The sequence below is a fragment of the Lampetra planeri genome, chromosome 16 (genome assembly GCF_965212315.1).
Source record: "Lampetra planeri chromosome 16, kcLamPlan1.2.h2, whole genome shotgun sequence".
In the NCBI taxonomy this organism is placed as follows: Eukaryota; Metazoa; Chordata; class Hyperoartia; order Petromyzontiformes; family Petromyzontidae; genus Lampetra; species Lampetra planeri.
The window spans coordinates 13540455-13556294 of NC_136122.1; the positions used below are offsets into that span (position 1 = coordinate 13540455).

The 15840-nt window shown below is 48.9% G+C and overlaps 2 protein-coding genes across 3 annotated transcripts; one reads left to right on the top strand and one right to left on the bottom strand.

The window, feature by feature from the left end:
- Positions 1-1865: 1865 nt before the first annotated feature.
- On the top strand, positions 1866-4413 carry TMEM213 (transmembrane protein 213). The gene is made up of 3 exons (XM_078601676.1): positions 1866-2128; positions 2724-2798; positions 3206-4413. The coding sequence occupies exons 1-3, from the start codon at positions 2056-2058 to the stop codon at positions 3409-3411; spliced, it is 354 nt and encodes a 117-aa protein (XP_078457802.1). The 5' UTR covers positions 1866-2055; the 3' UTR covers positions 3412-4413.
- A 3313-nt stretch (positions 4414-7726) lies between these two features.
- On the bottom strand, positions 7727-15131 carry LOC144723087 (uncharacterized). Of its 2 annotated transcripts, none has more exons than XM_078601674.1 (7): positions 14971-15131; positions 12881-13095; positions 12023-12098; positions 11012-11105; positions 10585-10620; positions 9961-10094; positions 7727-9507 (listed from the first exon to the last, which is right to left on the bottom strand). In XM_078601674.1, exons 1-7 carry the CDS (start codon positions 15071-15073, stop codon positions 8747-8749), a joined length of 1419 nt encoding a protein of 472 aa, XP_078457800.1. In that variant the 5' UTR covers positions 15074-15131; the 3' UTR covers positions 7727-8746. The 2 variants fall into 2 exon arrangements, with proteins under 2 accessions (XP_078457800.1, XP_078457801.1); XM_078601675.1 differs by having other exon boundaries at positions 12927-14232; positions 14971-15074.
- Positions 15132-15840: the final 709 nt, after the last annotated feature.

Sequence of the window (15840 nt, forward strand, 5' to 3'; positions counted from 1 at the left end):
GTGGAGAGTTGGTGGATCACACACAGATGGGCTGTGGAACTCCCTTATCGTCGGTGGTCATCGAGGAGGAGGAGCCGTACCCTGGCTCCGCCGGGAGAAGGCGGTACGGCGAAGATGTGGACTCCACCTGTTCAGTCTGCACGGGGTCGAGTGTTGAGCCCTGGCACGCGTGGGTTTTCTCCGGGTGCTCCAGTTTACTCCCACTCGTATGAACACTCATTGATTGGCCGATAACAATACCTTCATATATAGAGGATCGTAGAGCTTGGGGAAAGGGGCGTGAGGGAGGGGGGTTTAATGCCAGATCACTGCCTGAGAGGGAGTATTTGACTTATTTGGTATTTATTTATGCTGACAATAAGTCAGTGATATCCTTCTCAAGAGGCCATTGATGCTCATCTCCTGAACCAGTGGTGTAAATTCCACATTTAAATGGCGGGGGCGAGTCTTTACACAGGACAACTACTGTTGGCATCTCCATAAAGTGGTCCTCATGTTATCCACCCCGGAGAGATGATGATGATGGGCTGAGTCGACCCCGAACCAGGAGTGGAACTCGCAACCTTCCAATCGCCAGCCACTCGCCCTGCCCGAGCCACCTGGCCGATCGGCTTATACAATTACGCTCTGAAGTTTCGCAAATCCGGACGTGATCCACCAACCCCTTTCCTCCACGTCGTGAACTTCCTGCACCAAACACAAAGACTCCGCATATAACCTTTAGCAGACTGTTGGAGCCAAGTGCCGTTAGAGAGCACCTATTAAGGTCGGCAGGGTGTGGCCGGCACCACGCGTGGCAGCATTTTTCTCCCCCGTGCTGATGTATACACACCGCATCGGGTACTCGTTTAAGTCCGAGTCGACCTAGGCGATGCCCAGCACCTGTTCAGATATTCGTCACCGTGAGCGGGAATCGAACTCGGAACACTACCACCACCACATCTTGCCTTTCGAGGTCAATAGGTCAATGGAGTGACCATGGCTCGTGGGTGAGGGTGGCGATGGTTGGAGGCCGTGTTGTTGTTGTTGGTGATGCCAGTTTGCTCTGGCCGTGTGCGTACGCACATACACACGTGTACAGAGGTAAAGGCGCAGCCCTGCAAGTGCTCGCTCGCGCCACTGCCGACGGAAGAGCCTTCCATACTACAGATAGTCCCACGTAGAGCGGCATTTGGCCTCCACGTCCACGTTGGCACAGAGGTCTTGAAAGCGCTGGGAGCACCCACACTTTACCCCACTGCTCGCCATCCGCCAATCGACGTCACTGTGATGCACACACAAACCCTGCTGGCGCTGGAGACGCGGAGGTGGATTTAAGAACCAAATTTTTCAACTTCCGCGCTGGGAGATCGAATCGAAGTTCTATACCTTCACACAACTGCAGCATCACACACATATACAAAGATCCCCCGTGTAGCATTAACAGACTGCTGGGGCAAGTGTTGTTATCGAGAAGCTATGGTGGACAGCACCACGCTCGGTCGCCTTTGTCTCTCCAGTGGTGATGTTTACACACAGCACCAGATACTAATTAGACGCCAAGTCGAGCTTGGTGAGGCCCAGGACCGGTTGAGATATCCTTCACTGGTGTTGGCCACAAGCGGGAATTCGCCACTAAGCGGCTGTGACGTCCCCAATGCACTTGTGCCAGGCTAGGTGCATCTAAAGCCCATCGTTAAAGTGTGGAAGGCTGTCTGTAAGAAGGTGACGGTACAGAGCCAGGGGTTATGGGTTCACCGAGACTACTGGCAGCTGCACCACTGCGCCAGTTGTATCTGGCCTTGTGTGTGTGTGTATACACAAACACAAATATTCCCCATATAGCCATCAACAGCCTGTTGGGACACAAACACACACATATATATACTGTGCACACACACACACGCGGGTCTGTCTCTCTCCAACTGCTGCTGCGATTACTTCAACCGCTGAACTTCCTCCAACTGCGCATCCTCTCTCGTCTGCCACACCACCTTCAACCGCTAGACAGCCTTCATCTGTTAAACCTCTTTCAACCGCTGCACAACCCTGCAACTGCTGCACTTGCTGCGCGTGATGGCTCCAAGGACACCACTGATTGTCGTCGCTTCTGCGCTTCTATGCGTCGCTTCCTTCGTCCCTGGACCCGGTAGGACTTGCCACTGCAGCGCTGTACTCACATCTGACGATACGTCGTCCCTCGATGCGTGTCCACGATAACAGTCCCGTCCGTTATGCACAACACCGTTATAGCGGGATGGTTATCGTAGCGTAATTTATCCGAAATATTTGGGTAGCTGACAATAAATATTCACGATGTCGATCTGATCTCTCAACAAACTTAAAGTTGTATATTTACGTGTGTGTATGTATACGTGTCATTGGGGGGAGCGGTCAACGCGAACCCGGCGACCCGCGTTCGATTCCCGCTCACGGCTAACACCAGTGACGAACATCTGAACCGTTCCTGAGCCTCCTCTAAGTCAACTCAACCTCAAATGAGTACCTGGTGCGGTGTGTAAAGACCGCCACTGGGGAGACAAAGGCGGTCGGGCGTGGTGCTGACCACCCACCCCCGTCTTGTACCCGGCCGATCATAGGTGCTCGCTAACAGCACTTGCCCCAAACGTATGTCGTTGTGTATTAATTGACACCCTGGGCATCCTATACAAAATAGATGCTTCATCTGAATGGACCATCCGGGTGAAAGACATTCAACTAAAGTCCTTCCCCGGCGCGTGCAGGTGGCGTGTGCGGCTCGACTGAGATGAACGGCACCCAGACACCGCAGGCGGATTCCCTGCTGCAGCAATGCATAAGTAAGGACATGTTTGTCGCCTCCATCCCGTTCGTCAGTCCGTCCATCCGCTCCGTCACGGGCAAAACCTCGACACGACGCCGTCGCCAACGATGAAACAAACGTAGCGAGTTTAACACATCATTTACCCTGCTGCTACTGCTGATCTCCTGAACCAGTGGTGCACAAACGCAACACGTTCCGTGTCAATAACTCTGTGATATCATAATGCAGGAGTGAGGTGAAAAGAGATGGTGGTGATGGTCACGATGATGGTGGTGGTGATGGTCGCGTTGATGGTGGTGGTGATGGCGATGATGGTGGTGGTCATTGTAATTTCCCACGACCTATGCCAATACCACTACACCTCTGCAAGTAATCAGACGATGCTGATAACCTCTCCACCCAAATCCTGCTCCCTCCCCCTAGACATGACAACCATAAACGCGCAGTTCTGCAGCGTGTCCGAGGCGTGCTGCATTCTCGGCGTGGACCAGACCGGCTGGATCGCCGCCGCCGTGGGCTGGTCGCTGGCCTTCCTCGTGCTCATCGTGTCGTGCGCCTGCCAGCTCCACTCCATACACCCCGAGGCCTCCAAGCGAATTCGCCTGCGGGAAGGGGGCGCTACGAGCTAAGGAGAGAAAGGCCAGTCCCGTCTCCAGCAATTCCACCTTTCCCTCTGACAGTGCCGGATTATCCTCGTAGCAAAAGTGGCTACAAATGCTACGGGCCCCGCACTTTCAAGGGCCTGGCGTTAAATGCTTTCAAGCTATCAATTTCGATTCCGTGATTCTGCAATTGCTCTATTACTATAATACTATACCGCCTTCAAATTTTATGAATGACTGGATGTTTAAGGTAAGCGATTTGTCGTATTATCTGGCTGTATAGCAAATTAGGAAATGCAATTACGTTACTATGCAAGTTACAAATTTGTGCTTTAATATTTGTGATTTTGTTTTATTTAGGGCCTCTTTATAACATCATGCTACAGGCCACGCACTAGCTAAATCCGGCACTGACCTCTAACAGACCCCCCACCGCACCCCCCCCCCCCCCCACAAGCCCGCCGTGTTTGTGTCCACGTGTGTGTACATGTCAACAGACGCTGTTTTGACAATACGGTGGCTACACAACAGGCGAAGGCCTGCAACTGCTCGCTCACGTAAACGGTGGCAGAAGCGCTTCCACTAGAGGCCGCTCTAGAGAGCTCCCTCGAGCAGGAGGGTACTGGCCACACGTCTTAGAAGTGGCAGGAGGATTCACAATTTATCCCACCACGCGCGCAGCCTGCCGATCTGCATATACCTGTGATTACGCTATCAATTACAATTATACATGATGATGATGAATTATAGCAGCATCATTCGCTGAATTTACAATGGCACTGTGATTGAGACGCATGATGAGTGGCACCATCACAATTCTAATCGACTCCACCAGGTCCTATCTTGTAGTTATTTACCCAGGAAAGCCTCGCAGAGTCTCAAGACTCCTTTTCAAGAGGGTCCTGCCACACGTTGGTCGTTCGACATGTGGCGTGTGGTGGTCGGCTAATATTAAAAGCAATATGATGATGATAATTGATGACGATGTAAGTGTAAACACACACCCATGGCAATAAATCTACATCAGTGTGATGTGTCCATGAGTAGTAGAGTAATAATAATATTCATGTGTTGTTTTATATACCGTGTCGTCATTCGTGCAAATTGCATCCATCACAATCGCTGATAATCCATAAGGTTAAAAGGCAGCAGTAACCACGCTACAAAAAATTATCCAAGCTCTGCGATTCTCGAAACATCAATGAGTGTTTTACACGTGGGAGAAAACCGGAGCACCTGAAAAAAAACCCAGGTGCTCGATCCCATACAGAACGGGGCAGATGGAGATTAGGGCCATACACTTTGCTGCACTGCCTTCTCCTGGCTCGCCAGAGTACGGCTCCTCCTCGTCTCCCACCCACGGGGAAGGGAGTTTCGCGACGTTTGTAAGCGGTGATCCACCAACCCTGGCTGCTGCCTCCACAGCGCTGGACGAGAGGCAGTCACGCGCGGCGTCAGGCCGCCACCACCACCGCCCGGGATCTTATTCGTGCGCAACTGCAAACCAAGCGACCGCTCGATTTTAAATGCGTTTAGCTCGCTAGTCTAGGTCAGCTCACGCTGTCACTCAATGACAACACTTGCATTTTGATCTGGGGGCTCTATCGCTTCTCGTTGTCGTAACTCACGCTTTTGGTTATCAGGTTTGAACGCGCGATGACAATACATGTAAAAAAAATCAGTACCCGTACGGTGATGTTTTAGACGCCAATATCAGTTCACGCGTGCCTGTGTTGTACTATGTAACAGACATCGGCGGCCGGGCGTGGTGTTGGCCACCCACCCCCTTGTGTGCCGTGTCGGCCTTCATGTGCTACTCGCTAACAGCATCTGCCCCTAAAGTCTGTTGTGGCTTTCAGGGGGATCTTTGTATTTTGTGTGCGTGTGAGTGGGAGGTAAGGAGACCAGTTCATGTACAGGAATGAGATGGATAGAGAACATTCCCCACCATCATGGTGGTGGTGGTGGTGGTAATGTTGGCGGTGTGAGGCCTTCATCCAGCAGTTGAAAGTCCATGTCTGACAATGATTATTGTGATCATGGTGATGATGCTGATGGCGTGAGGAGGCAATCATCCAACATTGCTGTTACCATGGCTCACAAATATTAAATAAGGATCAGGACACGATGATTGTGGCATTGGGTAAGAATCAATTCATCAGCGAATAGACCATGGCCCATAATAATTATGAAGATGACGATAATAATGAGAGGATGAGCATGTGATGACAAAATGGGATCATGAAAATAATGGTGGTGGTGGTGGTGGTGGTTATTATTAAGTGAATAAGAACCCAAGAGTATGGATTCCTGCAGTCACGAAAACTTCAAATCAAGATGATTATTAAGTTGTTGAGGCGGCTGGCGATGATTGCGCAATGCTACGCCCCCACTTTTCACCCAGGCAACCCGAGTGCAGCAGAGACTAACAATTTCATATTTAAGGATCACAGTTAAGCGGCAACACACTGCATATACTATTAAAACGAAGAGTAATGCCGGCATGAGGAGGCCTTCATATAACCATAATTACTAACCATAATTTCCACCTCTTCGCAATAACATCAATCTTAATTGTAATAGTTTTACACAACACACACACACCACGCATGCGTTGTGGGCTGCCCGCGTGTTTGGGTGTTTGGTGTTTGCTGTACCTGGGGATCGCTGCTCTTGTAGCCAAAACGGCGTGTGCCAGATGTTCTCCGGTACCTTCCGACCTCAACCGGTCCTCCTCCCGCTCTCCCGACTTCGCCCCATGACGTCTCAATCGAGGCGAACGGGTTTTTTTGTAATGTTGTTGTTCCTGTTGTTGGGCGATTCTGCAACACCGAATACGAAACTCGCAACCACCAAATCACCACGCGGGCATGCGCCGACCGATATCACGCGATTCATAATCGAGCCTTGGGTCAAATGCGTGTCGTTGGCACCTCCTCCATCCAACACAGCCAACGAATAAAGTTGTCGAGTGAACGAATGTGGCCAATTTATATATTTCCGCTTCACCAGCAGCGCGAGCGGTGAGTTGGTGAGCAACCCACAAGGTTGATCATTGCTGATGACGACGACGACGATGATGCCAGGTGGTCGATGATTGCATCGCGGGATCGTGGGGCGGCTTTAGAAGTCGGGTGGGAGCGGCAGGAAGAGGGGAGAAGGCTTCATACAGCAGTGGATTGATCATGGCTCACGATGTGGCCATGGCTTACGAGAGGCACGTGGGGTGGAGCCACCGTCATCGATTGCAGATGAGTAATGCGTCCACTGCACACGTGGTATTAAAACTCAATTACGTGGCACGGACTGTGATGTATTCCTAATTGGGCATTGATTTAGTTGAATATTAAATTATCGCATTACCTTGTATTATCATGTTGCGTCTCCACTTATTGCAAAATGTTAAAACTCTGCACCCACGTGGCATTGTACGGTACTATCCTGCCCCCTATTTGACAATGTTGTGCACTGCACGTCGGTAAACAAATACAGTACCACCGTCAAAGAAATATGGAATTTCCAACACTGGCCGTCTGTTATCATTCCCTTCGAACGACGCGTCCTGCGTTTTGGAGACTAATTATTGTTTTCAATTTCCATCGTGTCCAGCTTTCGTAGACTATGACAACGTATTTGAAAAGTGCGATAATCTCCATATATATAAAAGGAAAAGTTGTGAATGTGTCTGTTCAAAATGTTTAGCGTACTTCCCGACATGCAACAAACTGGAAATTTGCCATGTGGGTACTTCCCAGACTGTACACCATGCAAACATTATAAAAGTACACTTTTTGGGCTGGGGGGGGCTCAAGAATGCATATATTTTTTGCACGGCAAGTGAGCTGACGTCAAATTTGTCACGTGACCCGCGCATGTGAAAGCGTAACGTATTGTAGTGTAGTGGTTAGCGCGCTGCGCTACGAATCCGGCGACCCGAGTTCGATTCCCGCTCACGGCCACCACCGATGAGGATTATTTTAACCGGTCCTGGGCCTCCCCTACGTCGACTCGGCCTCATACAATTAACTGGTGTGGTGTGTGAACATCGCCACTGGGGGGACAAAGGCGGCCGGGCGTGGTGAATTAAGTCCCGGGCGAAGCCGGGGTAGTAATTCTACATTTGAAGCTTTCGTGACTGCAAGGATTCATACTCTTAGGTTTTTTCTGTAAAGTCACGTAGGTAAAAATAAATAATAGAAATAAAAATATTTTATTTTTATTTCTATTATTTTTTATTTATGTAAAAATTCATATTATATTTATATTATTTTTATTATTTATTTTTACCTACGTGACTTTACCGGGGTAGTAAAGCTAGTTATAAAGGAAAAGGCACAACGCAGGTTTTTTACATCTTTACTTATAAAGTATATTTTACTTTAAAACTGTAAACAACACACACACACACTATTGCGAGCATCACGCGGGCGTGTTACACAGGCCAGGCCACAGTAAATATTGAGCTCAAGTGTACTGAGAGTGGAGCAGAATGCGATTCACACAGCCAGAGTAGACCCGCCTCTAGCCAGCATCATCATGATTGTTGTAGCCGGTTTGCTACGGGGGTACTACCAGCAGGCACCACGGGCAGCCTGCACCGCGGGCAGCAACAAATGTTATAACGATCGTCGTCAACCACATCATAGCCGTCATCTCATATATAATAAAGTGACTTTCATTAGAGCTTCACAGTGTTTAACACAACCACCGCTTCCATGCTGTGATATTAACAGTCGTAATAAAAAAACATTCAGGCAAAGCGCTCACTCATCCCCACAGATCGAAAGAGCGAAACTAACGAGCCAGCGTCACGTGATGGCTTTCTCCCCGGCTCGAGGCCAAGATGCCGGCGATCACCGAATTTCACCAAAAATGTTTTCCAGTTTCGCTGCGAGACAGACCGGAGGAGGAGTAGGTGGCGTGACTATCAGTGACAACCGCCATGGCCAGAGGTATCCTGGACGTGATGTGCCCGTGGCAGGAACACTTTCCTGGGTTACCCACCGACTAGACCATGATGCAACAAATTATTTTATTGAACATTCTGCAATAACTTATGTCTTCGAGCAAATAAAAGCGACGTCATGCGACACCGTTTATATATTACACGCTAACGTGACATGTGGGGTCAGTTCCCGCTACGTTGTATTTTCAAATCGATCCGAACCAGACAATAAAGTTCGTATCCTAAATGTCGTTTCTAAGTCCAATTTGTCAGATTCTTCAGATTAATACAAAACTCGGGAACACAACCCTACAATGTCGTGCTTTCCCGATTAAACACATCTATTGCTCAACAACCGCACACGATGGATACGTAGACAGGCGACAGCGGTGGCCGTGCGGTGTAGCGTACGCAAGTTCACTGCTCCGAGCCCGTGACCGGGTCGGTGTGTGACCCGAGCATCACGCGGCGTCTCAGCTCAGTCCTCACGGCGTGTGCGTCACCGGCATTCGCGCGTTCAGGACTCGAACTGCCGCGCTTGTGATCGCCGTCATTGTCGCAGCTATCATCAAGGACACCGTGGTCACCATCATTATTGTCATCGCAATTGCGATCGCGATTGCGGTCATCACAGCGGGAGTTGCCGCCACCACCGTCACCACTGCCACCACTGCCACCACCGCCACCACCGCCACCACCGTCACCACCACTGTCACCACCATCGTCGAGGTCACAGCAAAGGTCGCTCTGATTAAATCCAAAATTCTCGGCAGCCACCAGCGGGTCGCTGTCCCAATCCACCGGCTCGTCGATGAGAGACGACGGAAAATCGGCCGCAGAAGAGAAGCCCCAAGCGCTGCGTGGCCAAGTCCCTCTGAGACGCGACGCCTTGCCGGTCAGCAGGCGTTCACCGACGTCCTCACCGCCGCCGCGATCGTCGCCACGGTCGCCAACATCCTCCCCTTGAGTCGTAATGAAGCGGCGATGGCTCCCGGGGATCGGCCCATCCGCCTCGCCCGGCCCACCTGCGTCGTCCGGCCAGTCGGGCGCCCAGTTCTCGGGCATGCGTTGCGCCGGCCGGCGAGAACTTGGGTGGCCGGTGGGATGGCCGTCGGGAGTTGGTGCAAAGCGGGAGGACGGAAGCACAAATGTCGGCATTTCTTCGGCATCATCGGCATCTACGAAAGAAAAATGACGTAAATGATCACGCTTGTTTTATTTTTTCGCTAGTTTTACCCAGGGTAGCCTCACCCCTCTTTCTGGAGAATCCTGATAAGTCTTCACAGGACAGGGCAACGATTGCTATGTTTCCCAATTAACCGATTTAATAATGATGAAGTTATTTATTTAGTCAGTGAAGCCTCGGTGAGACTTGAGACTTCTGGACAGGAGAGTCCCGCTACACCGAGATGTTTGGCCAAGTCTATTATGGAGTGCTGATACGTGTGGGAGGAAACCAGAGTGCCCGGAGAGAACCCACGTATGCGAGGGGTTGGGCGGTGTGGTGAGTGGGGGGGGTGGTAACACTCAATCTCCAACAATTGCCCAATGCTCTGTGTCTGCTATATCGGGCTGGTTGTCAAACTCCACGAGTGTTGATGACTCAAGCGAGGCAGAGGAGTGGTCCTTGCCGAGTGAGAAGGGGGAGTCCTCGGCCTCCTGCTCGGCGCTCGTGGGCCCGGAGCCCTTGGCGGCGCGGGAGGTGAGAGTCATCTCCTGCAAGCGCCGCACCACCTGCTCCTGCCGCTCGGCCGTTGCGCCGATCCTGACCGGGGAATCGCACACGAGACGAGAGATAAAGAATCAGAATCTCTATTTATACTGGATGATTCCGATGAGCTATAATGATCTTTATGTCTAGTAAAAGATCAAAGATCCCCCAAATAGCCTGAACAGACTCTAGGGTGCAAGTGCCGTTAGCGAATACCTATGAAGTCCAGTACGGCACACGAGGGGGTGATGTGGTCAGCACCATACCCGGCCGCCATTGTCTCCCTAGTGGCAATGTTTACACACCTTACAAGGTACTAATTTGAGGCTGAGTCGTCCTAGAGGAGGCCCAGGAATGGTTAAGATAATGGTCACTGGTGTTGGTGGCCGTGAGCGGGAATTGTACTCGGGACGCTGGGCTCGTAGCGCAGCGCACTAATCACTGCGTCATCAGTTCCCAAACTCAGAAACATACAGACACACACAAGCCACATGGGCTAGAAAGACGACAACAATATCAGTCCCCTCGGGTGCCACAGACTCACCAGTCGTTCTCAAACAGGCTGCTGGTCCTCTGCACACTGAACGCAGGCAGCAGGAACAGCAAAGTCCCGCAAGGAAATGCGAGGAGAGAAGAACACACCGAGGAGTTAGGCAGGCATGCATTAGGCTTTGGCCAAAGAGAATGAGTAAGGTACTGTGACTGTGTATTTCTACGTGCAGTGTGATGTGGCAAACAAAACCCGGTCATATGTTTGTCAGCAGTGTTGGCTGTGGGCAGGAATCGAACCCGGTCCGCCGGGTTCGTAGCACGATGCGTTACCCACTGCGCTACCTTACGTGGGAGGTAGGAACACTCTACACCAAGTAGCTCCCAATGGCATGGGGTGGATAGCCAAACTTAACACACTGCTAAACCGTCACTTAATTTTAAAATTCCATATGAAGGAGAGACAGGAGAATGGAGCTCACGCATTGCCAAGCGGCTCTAAGTGGGAGGCCAGAGTCTTCAACGCCACCTCAGTCTCCGCCAAACGTCGCTCCAGCTCCTCCAGCTGCCGGTCAGCTGCTCACCAACACACTCAGAGATATTAATATGTATATAGGGATACACGCACACACATCACACAGATTGTTCGGGAAAGTGCTGTTAGTGAGCACCTATGAAGGCCGGCAAGGGACACGAGGGTGTGATGTGGTCAGCACCATGCCCGGCCACTGTTGTCTCCCTAGTGGCAATGTTTACACATCACACCAGGTACTCATTTGAGGCTGAGTTTACCTAGAAGAGGCCCAGGACTGCTTCAGATAAACCGTTACAGATTATATTTTCGACTCCCGATATCTTTGACTCCAAACATATACGTACATTTAGGTTTGCACACAAGCAAGCACATATTAGCATATACACATTCAGAATACCATGTCAACAAAAATACTTACATCACTAAAAAGTATTTTCATTCGTCAAATGCTGATATATGACAGAACATGTAATCCATGAGATTCAAAATTAAATGTAGCATCATCAGAGCCAAATGCCAAAATTGAACAAGCATCATTCAAAATCAGGACCTACTCAGATCAGTATTTACATATTGGTCTGAATTTGAAAAACAGTTGTGCAGTCACATAAATTATTGTGATGAAATGGATCTCAGGGATCACAAAACCGGATTGGGTCAGAAATTAAGGCACAAAGAAAAGGGCAAGAGTGGTATGCATCTCAGATAATCTGAACATCGAGTCCTGTATGGCTAGGAGGTGTCGTAAGAAGGGAAGAATCCCACATGAGAAGAAAGATGAACATTGGAAGCACCAGGGCAGAGACCGAGAGGTCAGTCCCAGAAAGAGATGGTTTGAAGTAGTGAAACAGCATATGAAGGACTGTGGAGTGGATGTGGAGATGATGGCCCAGGATTGGAATTGAGTGAAGAGGACCAGGGAGGGCAACATTCCAGAATGAAGAAAAGTGGGACTCACTTATTTTTCGCTGCGAATTTCCCTCCTTGTTCAGCACGGGTTTGATAATGCCCCGAGGCTCATTTTTCGAAGCGACCTGTGAATTCAATTTACACATGAAATCTCATATTGCATTGGCTATATACCACTGCTATAGGATTTATCAAAAGCCATCATTCTTAACACTGCTTTATAACAGAAATATATTTAGCAGGCTTACGTTAGGAAATTACAATGTTAGAGCAAGGACTTTTTAAGGCAGGGCAATTTGCAAAAAATGTTTACCTCCTACATATTTTTTGTTGTAAAGGGGAGCTTTTTGGTATGTGTTTACACATAGCTTCCATTGCTTTGCCTTGTTTAAATCGAATGCGTAATGGTTAATCGAGCTCCTGCAATATGAAAGTGTAATGCAACAAGTATTTTATACATAGGCTGATTTTTTTCAATTGCATTACTTGCATACACATACACACAGTGCATGTAATATGTGCAAGTGCCTCTACATTTGTAGGGGCATGCAACATTATCCGTTCGTATACAAGCATGTCTGTGTCTCTGTCTGTGTATTTATGTCAGTCTGTGTTTTTCTCTCTCCGTGTCTCTATCAATTTGTGTTCCGCCTCCCTCAGTCTATGCATGTCTCTGTCGCTGTGTATGTGTCTCAGTATCTCCATGTCTCGATCCGTGTGTCGTCTCCCTCAGTGTAACTTTCCACGTCTGCTGCCACTGTGCCTCCGTGTCTCTCTGTGTTTCTCTCTCCCAGTGTTTCTCTTCCCCGCATCTCAACTCTCCCACGATTCTCTCTGTGCTCGTGTCTCGTGACCTCTCTGACACCGGTCGGCCCCACGTAGTTGTCACATCTCCGCTCACACCCACCTTGAACAGAATGTAAACGATGTAGATGAGAATGCCAAACCCGTACACAGGCAGCACTTGCTTGATGAAACTGGTGCTCGGCCCAGAGTTGGTCCCTCGACTTTCCTTGGACCGCGAAGACCCCTTCGTGTTTTGGGGGGCCTTCGGGGTTTGGGGGGTTTGACGGGGAGAGGGGCCTTGAGTAGGAGGCATCCCCTGCGGCTGAAGGGACGCATCTGAAGAACGGGGATATGAGTGACGCAAACACAAACGTCGTCACCATCAACACCAGCTGTTCCAACTGTTAGAGACCGGCTTCTTCCTCTATGGTCCAGACCAGGAATTGATATCACCTGACATGAAAAAAATATGTCATTAAATAGCCAATAAAAGCTAATATATTTTAAAATATTTTAAACGATTAACATAAATATTATTTCTGGCTTTAATGCCTGTTAAAAAAAGTTTTACCTACTCATGTCGTACTCAATTGTAAAATATCTGGCACGGGTCCATGGATTTGGGGTCACATGACCACAAGTGGGCAACTTCACAGTTCAAATTCACCTTAACGATGCAACGTGGCATTCGTAATATTGGCTGCGAAACCCTACGCGTTAATTACGTGCATAGTTTTTGAAAATGTGGCTTATGCATGGAGTTAGTCAACGGTTTGACAGACACCGAATATGCACCATCAAATCAAGTGTCAGCTCGTCCAAGAACCTCCGTCTCCACCGCGGTATTCTGAGTATGTCTCCTTTATCAAGCTAGTTGGGCACATTGTTATAGGCGTAATCGGTTCACACACATTGCTAAATTAAAAAAAACACGTTTTAATGAAATGTACGGTACTCGTAATGGCAGAACTCCACGACTCCAAGAAGTGGCCCCGCAGCTTGCCATAACGTAAGGGACCGTGGTGATTTACAGGCAACGTGAGTTGAGCGTGGACAATACGACCGGTAAAAAAGATTGTTTAATAATAGTTTTTTTACTTTAATGATAGAATATGGTATTGTCATCAGTATGACATACCTACACCAAGTTTGCAGTCGATACGACATTGGGAAGACAGTTGAAATAGAGTTACAAGATTTGAGGATACGACAACAGAGTTAAATAAAAGCGTGTAAAATGTAAAAAAATATATATTTAATGATATAATATAGTCTTGTCATCAGTATGACACAAGTATACCAAGTTTGCAGTCGATATCACATTGTGAAGTGTGTAAAAATTGAGTTACAATATTTTTTTAAGGATACAACAGACGGAGTGAGTTAAATAAAATCGTGTAAAATAATAATAAATAAAAAGTGCCTCAGCATGACGATCTTCGTAAAGTCTCCGTGGAGTGTGTACGCTCGATGCTGTGGAAATGACGGGGTGGATTAAGGCTCTCAGTTGATTTATCGTCACAATATAAACAGTAAACAAAATAAAGTCATACCAATATTTCATATCGGCACTGATGGTAAAGAGGGAGCCCCCATTTAAGTGAATAATTAAACCTACGAATTCAACTTACGAAACCTTTCGTATTTACGAGATAATTAAGGAATGCCTTTGGGCGATGAGTGTGTGCGCACTGGTGGCGTTTACTGCGTCTACAGAGAACGTCTTGACATTTAAATATATTTGCATTTTATCTGCCTTGACACAAACCTGATTTAGCAAAAGCAAACTCGCGAATGCCACTGAAATAAACTAATAACAACGTTAGTAACAGTATCCAACACAACTCACTCACTCGCAGTGATTATTACAGTGCGAGACTAACATTTAAAGCACTGCAATTTCGTTTACAATTTACAGGACAAACACACAGCTTAGGATACACAATTCCCTTTAGTTTTCATTCTTCATCAATGCAAACCCGAAACAAATCTCACGCGAAGTGTTTGAATCGCACGACCCGAGGAGGATTTAGGTGCCTCTTAACAACGAGGCCTACTCCGCAAATCCCCTCACGTGACGCCTCGCCCTCGCCTGAAGCGGTCGCCCGAGCCGAGCGCTCAAAACCCGGGGGAGGGGGATAGCGCGCGGGGGGCGGTCGACCGCCACACTAACAACCCCGTAGACTCCCCCCCACACACGATCCCACGCACCAGCTCCTTCCCGCTGTCGGAGTCCCGGCAGGAACGTTCGCGCGACGATAACGTAGACAACGCAGCCCAGGAAGGAGGCTACCAGCACCGCGGGTCGACCCATGTCCACGCTCAGCTCGCCGGCCACCCTCGGCTGCGGGCCGTGACGTCGTCGAGGCAAATCGCGGGTACACCCCCCCCCATCACCCCCCCCACCTCACCCTCACCCCCCCTTACCCCCCTCACCCCCCCTCACCCCCCCTCACCTCACCCCCACCTCACCCCCCCCTCACCCCCCCCTCACCCCCCCCTCACCTCACCCACCGCCTCACCCCCCCTCACCTCACCCTCCCCCTCACCTCACCCCCCTCACCCCTCCTTGGGAATGGGCGAATTTTATTAACTCACTCTGTCTGTTGTCGTTGTCGCATCCTCAAATCTTGTAAATCTAATTTTAACCCACTTCCCAATATAGTATCGACTGCAAACTTGGTATACTTATGTCATACTGATGACAATACTATATTCTAACATAAATATATATTTTTTTAAACATTATTTTTTATAAGTTATGTTTCGGCTTGGGTGTAATTGTACACGCACAACTGACGTTGGCTATACTTGACCACGGTCCCTTACGTTATGGCAAGCATCGGGGCCACTTGCTGGAGTCGTGGAGTTCTTCCTAGCACGGTACTTTTCAGTAAAGCGTGTTTTTTTAAGTAAAAAAAAAAAGCTTATTTAAAAGTTTTTTTTAAATATTAATCATTTTGTTATTTTAGTCAAGTCTGCGTCTAATTGACGAGGGCGGAAAGCCTGAGGTGGTTTTCCCCCAAGTGTCCCGTCATCTGCGAGGCTCTCTCTGATGAGCGTCGGCGATGAGCACTGAAC

What these genes read in the sequence shown, in the direction of transcription:
- LOC144723087 (XM_078601674.1), bottom strand. Translation starts at nt 15,073, where the DNA reads ATGGGTCGACCCGCGGTGCTGGTAGCCTCCTTCCTGGGCTGCGTTGTC. An exon ending in CCGACAGCGGGAAGGAGCTG is followed by an intron (nt 13,096 to 14,970) that starts GTGCGTGGGATC and finishes CCCGTTCTTCAG; the next exon opens with ATGCGTCCCTTCAGCCGCAG. An exon ending in GGACTCCCCCTTCTCACTCG is followed by an intron (nt 9,508 to 9,960) that starts GCAAGGACCACT and finishes TTTCTTTCGTAG; the next exon opens with ATGCCGATGATGCCGAAGAA.
- TMEM213 (XM_078601676.1), top strand. Translation starts at nt 2,056, where the DNA reads ATGGCTCCAAGGACACCACTGATTGTCGTCGCTTCTGCGCTTCTATGC. An exon ending in TTCCTTCGTCCCTGGACCCG is followed by an intron (nt 2,129 to 2,723) that starts GTAGGACTTGCC and finishes CGGCGCGTGCAG; the next exon opens with GTGGCGTGTGCGGCTCGACT. An exon ending in CCTGCTGCAGCAATGCATAA is followed by an intron (nt 2,799 to 3,205) that starts GTAAGGACATGT and finishes CCCTCCCCCTAG; the next exon opens with ACATGACAACCATAAACGCG.